This window comes from Myotis daubentonii, chromosome 3, assembly GCF_963259705.1.
Source record: "Myotis daubentonii chromosome 3, mMyoDau2.1, whole genome shotgun sequence".
Taxonomy (NCBI): Eukaryota; Metazoa; Chordata; class Mammalia; order Chiroptera; family Vespertilionidae; genus Myotis; species Myotis daubentonii.
In genome coordinates this window covers 71494990-71500989 of record NC_081842.1, presented here as the reverse complement: position 1 = coordinate 71500989, position 6000 = coordinate 71494990, and the positions used below count along the sequence as shown (strand labels likewise).

General features: G+C 38.8%; 1 protein-coding gene across 2 annotated transcripts in view; it reads left to right on the top strand.

The window, feature by feature from the left end:
• The window catches only part of LOC132230436 (T-cell receptor-associated transmembrane adapter 1), a 38165-nt gene extending 32436 nt beyond the window's left edge, over nucleotides 1-5729 (top strand). For both annotated transcript variants that reach the window (XM_059687890.1, XM_059687889.1), the window contains 2 exons: nucleotides 12-100; nucleotides 3894-5729. In XM_059687890.1, coding sequence (XP_059543873.1) covers nucleotides 12-100; nucleotides 3894-4151 — 347 coding nt within the window. In that variant the 3' untranslated portion in view covers nucleotides 4152-5729. The remainder of the gene's footprint in view (nucleotides 1-11; nucleotides 101-3893) is intronic.
• The last annotated feature ends 271 nt before the right edge of the window (nucleotides 5730-6000 follow it).

The following is a 6000-nucleotide window of genomic DNA, read 5'->3' as shown; positions in this document are numbered from 1 at the left end:
CAACTCCCAAGAACAAATGGATGAAAATTGTTATGAACAAATGAAAGCCCGACCAGAGAGATCTGTGAATGAACTGCAAGAAGCCACCCGACCTGCACCGGTGAGTTTTGTTTTCTGTATCAAGGGTCAAGTTTAGTCAAGATCACAGCACAGCTTCAGGTTTCAAGAGCAGAGAAAGAGTGCACTCTGACGCACAGTTAAAGTAGCTGTTAGAACATTTAGAGTAAATATGTCAAGTTTTGGGAACTGAACTCTAAAGGGAAACTCGAAGACAAGTAAATGCTACTCAGGCCCAAATTCAAAGAGTCAAAACTGTGTACAATTACAAAGGCAATAGATTTGAATGAAAAGGGATTCTCTTCCTAAATAGTCAATTAAAAGAATTATGTGTGTCACAGAGATAAATATAAAAGTTGACACACATGTAGCACATAAGACCTAGATGTTAGAAATTTATGGGAAGAGGAGGGAAGGAGGGAAAAGAGAGAGGAAGGGAGGGAAGGAGGGAAAGGTCTTTAGTTAAAAGTAAATTAGCTGGATATAAAAGATCATACTTCTATTTTACAAGGCAAATGAATGTAAATTTAAATACAAATCCTATGGCTTTGGTCTTATGGCAAGAGATGTATTTACCCAGAGCTTAATTAGAAATAAGCAGGGAAATAGCTTAAGCAAAAACCTATAAAAACCTAAGGAGAATTGGAGAGTTTCTCCTTTTCCTACCACAGTCATTCAACTTCTTCAGAACAGAGCACTGACTTCATCAGAAAGCCATTCACAGTTCTTAGCCTCTGTGCCGCTGAGGTATAAATTTCACTTAAAATAACTCTTATTCCTTCTCCTCCCAGGTTTTGTTTTTTCATGATGTTCACTCTTGCTACTATCTAAAAACAGCCATAGGACAATATTTCCTATGCAGTTGTGATGTGTCAGGTCTTGTGTTATGTGCTTTATAGGCATTATTCTCTTAGATTCTTGAGGAAGGCAGTATTATTATTCCAATTTGACAGTCTTGAAAAGGATGAAACACTTGCCCTAGAGCTTCAGGTAGTAGGTGGAAAAAGGATTCAAATTTAGTCCCATCTAACAGAAAATATTCTCCTCCGTAAGATGGATCACATCTTGGAAACTTCCCAATAAGGTAGAATTTTTCTATTTTTTCTTATATGAATTCCTTCCACAGCCAAATTCTTGAAATTTTTAATAAGAAAACAAGATGTGGTGAGGTCTAAGGAAAGGTAAAGCCGCCCTCTGATGAGCAAATCTGTCATCAGATTTTCAATTAATTGTGAAATGTATTTTTACAAAGAAGGAATAAAAAACTGCATGTAATAATATGACCTGCTAAATCCATGATAACAAAAGAAAACCTCTAAAAGATGGTTACCATATAACCACACCATCTGAAATGTAGAAATTCACAGCACCTTAGCTACTAGTAAAAAATCTGAGAATCTGGAATAGAAGTAGCTATTTAATACATATGACTTGACTAGGCAAGCTTTATTTGAGCTACATCTGCTTTTAACTAAAGTAGAAATTGCAGCCGAACCGGTTTGGCTCAGTGGATAGAGCGTCGGCCTGCGGACTGAGAGGTCCCAGGTTCGACTCCAGTCAAGGGCATGTACCTTGGTTGCGGGCGCATCCCCGGTTGGGGGCATGCAGGAGGCAGTTGATCGATCTCTCTCATCGATGTTTCTAGCTCTCTATCCCTCTCCCTTCTTCTCTGTAAAAAATCAATATAATATATTAAATAAATAAATAAATAAATAAATAAAGTAGAAATTCTGAAAAGTCTTTAAATGTCCTTAAAAGTTTGCTGTTTTATAAATTATGCTGGAGGCCTGGTGCACAAATTTGTGCATGGGTGAGGCCCAGATTGGCCCTGATCAGGCTTGGCCAGCTAGGGGAAGGGGGTGCTGGAGGTTGGCTGGCTGGCCTGGCCCCTGATCTGGGGGGGGGGGGCAACCAGGAGTGAGGCAGGCCAGGGAGGGACCATGGGCAATTGGGGGACTGGCCCTGCCCCCATTCAGGGTAGGGGGGGTGGTCAGGGTGGGGCCAGTTGGAGGGAGGGGCCACTGGTGGCTGGCCAGCCAGCCTCACCCCTTGGTCGAACTCACTGTCAAACTCCTGGTCGAGGGGGTAATTTGCATATTAGCCTTTTATTATATAGGATAATTAAAGATACTCTAAGTAGATTTGTCTTTATTACATCCTCCTCACAAATTTAGTTTCACTAACTAGAAGTAATTTCTTTACATTTGCTCAATTCCATTTTATTAGAATGATTATCAATGAACACACTGCCCAGTGTGCTACTACAATACTTATTATAGTCAATTACGAAAGCAGAAGGAATCTATGGTATTACGCATAAAACTTAATGGATGAAGTATCTGTTGGAAAAATGGAAATAAATTCTTTCCCCTTTGAAAATTATATGTACAGTTCAGAACTTGTAATTTCAGCATCTCAATATTCTATTAACTAAGAAGAGTTTATTAGGAAACCTAATAATATAATCAGTCCATAAGAATTCTCATATCCTAAAAAGTTTGAGGGACACAGTGTGTGCTTGCTCCTTTCTCTTTTCTTCATTTCAAACTCTCACATGAATCTCTCCTTCCCTCCTATGTCAGAAGCACCCTCTCTCCTTTCCAAAGCCAACACTACTGCTTATGCTCTTGACCATTTCTCCTACTTATTTCCAGATCTTTACCTTAAATCATTTGTCTCCATTCTCCACTTTTTAAAAACTAATTCTTACTATCATTACTATTTACCAATATGCACAAATCACTCCAATATTTAAAAACAAAACAACAAAACTTGACTTCAGCTTGTTTAACTCTTAAACTGATTCTTACTTTTCTCTAGTGTTTCCATTTCTTTCCGTAGATACACATTCTTTTACCTCTGGCCGTATATTTTCTAGCCATGCACTGAACTGAAATAACACGCTGGAAGTCACAGTGACTGTACCATGCACAGTTTGTGGTTCTTTCTCAGGATCACTGTTTTTGAACTCTGCAGCACTTGATAAGGTTGACCAATTGTTGACCAGACTTACATTGTTGGGAATGCTGTAAGTTATAAGTGCAGAAACCAAATTCAAATCACTTTAGCATTAGAGGAAAATCACTGGTTCACATGGGAGGGAGCTGTAAGGGGGTATTTGTTTTTGAGATGACGGACTATGAGGGCTCACTTCGCATGTCCTCCCTCCCTGTTTCCCTGTTATTGACTTCATGCTCTTCCATTACCACACACTCTTCCCTTGAGGCTGGACAAGCCTCTGGAAGACCCAGGTTTTCTTCCTCCCAACTCCAGGAAACAGCACGTTTTCTACTCCTGCTTCTGTACATCAATCCCAAACGCGCCGCACAATTGGCTCTGCTGAAACCACATGCCTTCTATTCTTGGACCAACTTCTGATGCCAGGGGGATGGATGGTGTGATTGGTTCCAGCCTAGGTCACAGGCTTAGTCCTGAGCTGGGCTTGGGGTACAGCGCTGTAATCCAGACCAGGGAAGGGAGAGGAATTCCCCAAAGGAAAATGAAGAATTATTCCGGTTTGCCTGAAATAGAGAGTTTATGCAGGGGAGTAGTAGGAATCAATATTTAAAAGGTGGAGTAGTATCAAGCATGGAAAACCTTGAATGTCAGGATATGAAATTCAGACTGTAGTCTATAGGCTAACATTTTGGAGACATGATAGTAAAATATGCAAGTTGTGTCTTAGGAAGGACATTTGAATATAGCATATAAACTAACTGGCAGCTAAAGCCCAGAGAACAAGCTTCTTGCTTTTCAGAGAACTTAGAAATCCCCAGAAGTCATCAAAGTGACAGAATGGGCTAACAATAAAAAAATTAACATGCCTCTCTTTTTAGGCAATCGATGAATCACAGATGTTTTACGCCGCACTGAATCACAATTGTGAGGGAAAGCCCAGAAAGCCCAGGAAACAAAATACTTACGTGCCAGACAAGAATGCAGATGAGCTGCTGCCTGGAATGGACACCAGCCTTCCTGAGACTACCCTGGTGTACAGTCTCCCACCCGCGAGCCCGGCAATAGAGGAAAACATTCACGATGATCCCGTTAGACTGTTTGGATTGATTCGTGCTAATAAAGAACCTGTGAATTAGCTGGATTATGATTCAGCTCTTACTGAAGAAGATTGGGGGGGGGGGAACCCACAAAAAACCCCACACAAGATCCCTCTATGACACAGCATAATGTGGCAGGGTGACGGTATGATCATCTGTTGGTGGGATGGTGGTTTACCTTCTTATCCAGAGCTTACGTTCTTGCACACTGAATGGAATGTCATGAAAATTAGTTTTTTGAATTAGTTATTTGAATTCACTTGACAAATGTCTAATAGTCAAATGTAAAATAAAATCAAGTTTACAAATTGAGCTTGCTGGCGATGTCACAACTTCACCAACAATGATTAATACTCAGTGAAATAAAACCAAAACAAATTTTAAGCATTAAGCGTGTTCTGGAACACATTAGGAAAAGAATAAAAGATCATTTTTAAAAGCATTTCTCTTTTCTAACCAAGGTGAAATGCCCCATAATTGGAAGAAATTTCTTTTTAAAAATTTCTTTTTATTTTATTGAAAGTATTGGGTCTATGCTGATTAATAAAATTATATAGGTTTCAGGTGTACAATTCTATACTATATCATCTAAATATTGCAATGTGTGTGCAGCACCACAAGTCAAGTCTCCTTCCATCCTCATTTATCCCCCCATGTGCCCTCTTCTTCTTCTCCCATTTCCTTCTGGTAATCATACTATTGTCTGGGTGGTGAAGATTTTTGTTTGTTTGTTTGTTTGTTTGTTTGCTTAATCCCTTATCTTTTTCTCCCAGCCCCTTAACTCCTACCCCATCTGACAGCTGTCAGTTTGTTTTCTGTAACTCTGAGTCTGCTTTTATTTTGTTTGTTCATTTTGTTCATTAAATTCCACATATAAGTGAAATCATTTGGTATCTGACTTTCTCTGGCTTATTTCACTTAGCATAATACTCTCCAGCTTCATACATGCTGTCACAAAAGGTAAAATTTCCTTTTTTTTTTTTCAGCCCAGTTGTATTCCATGTGTAAATGTACCACAGCTTTTTTATCCACTCACCTACTGATGGGCACTTGGGCTGCTTCCAAATTATGGCTATTGCAAATAATGCTGCAATTAATATGAGTCCATATATTCTGTCAAATCAGTGTTTCGGGTTTCTTGGAATATATTCCCAGAAGTAAAACTGCTGGGTCATAAGGTGAAAGAAATTTCTGATTGAAAAGGATGGGAGGCATTTAAATACATCCCCAAGAGAGGTGGAGTACTCTTCGTAAATAGTGTTCTTTTCCAAATACAAATATATTTGTTAGTTTTAAAAATTATTATAAAATTAATGCATGCTTCTGTAAAAATAAAAAAGTGTCAAAAAGAATTCAGAAATAGCCCTAGCCAGAAATAATCACTATGAGCAACTTCCTAAATATCCTTCTAAATATTTTTCTTGGGCATGCTCACGTACGTATATCAATTGTGGTGTTTTGTTTTTTTAAATAAAAAAGAGGAGTGATTACTGTATGAAATTTATTTAAACTTTTTAAATTTAACAATACATTCTGGATTTATTTTCACTGTGATTTTTAACTACAGTTTTGGGTATGCGAAGCACAGAATTTATTCTTGTATTATTATACATTGTTGTATTTTTTTCTGTTTTTTTAAAATATATTTTATTGATTTTTTTTATAGAGAGGAAGGGAGAGAGCTAGAGAGTTAGAAACATCGATGAGAGAGAGACATCGGTCAGCTGCCTCCTGCACGCCCCCCATGGGGGATGTGCCTGCAACCCAGGTACATGCCCTTGACCGGAATCGAACCTGGGACCCTTCAGTCCGCAGGCCGATGCTCTATCCACTGAGCCAAACCGGTTTCGGCCATTGTTGTATTTTTATACGAACAACTATAAACTTA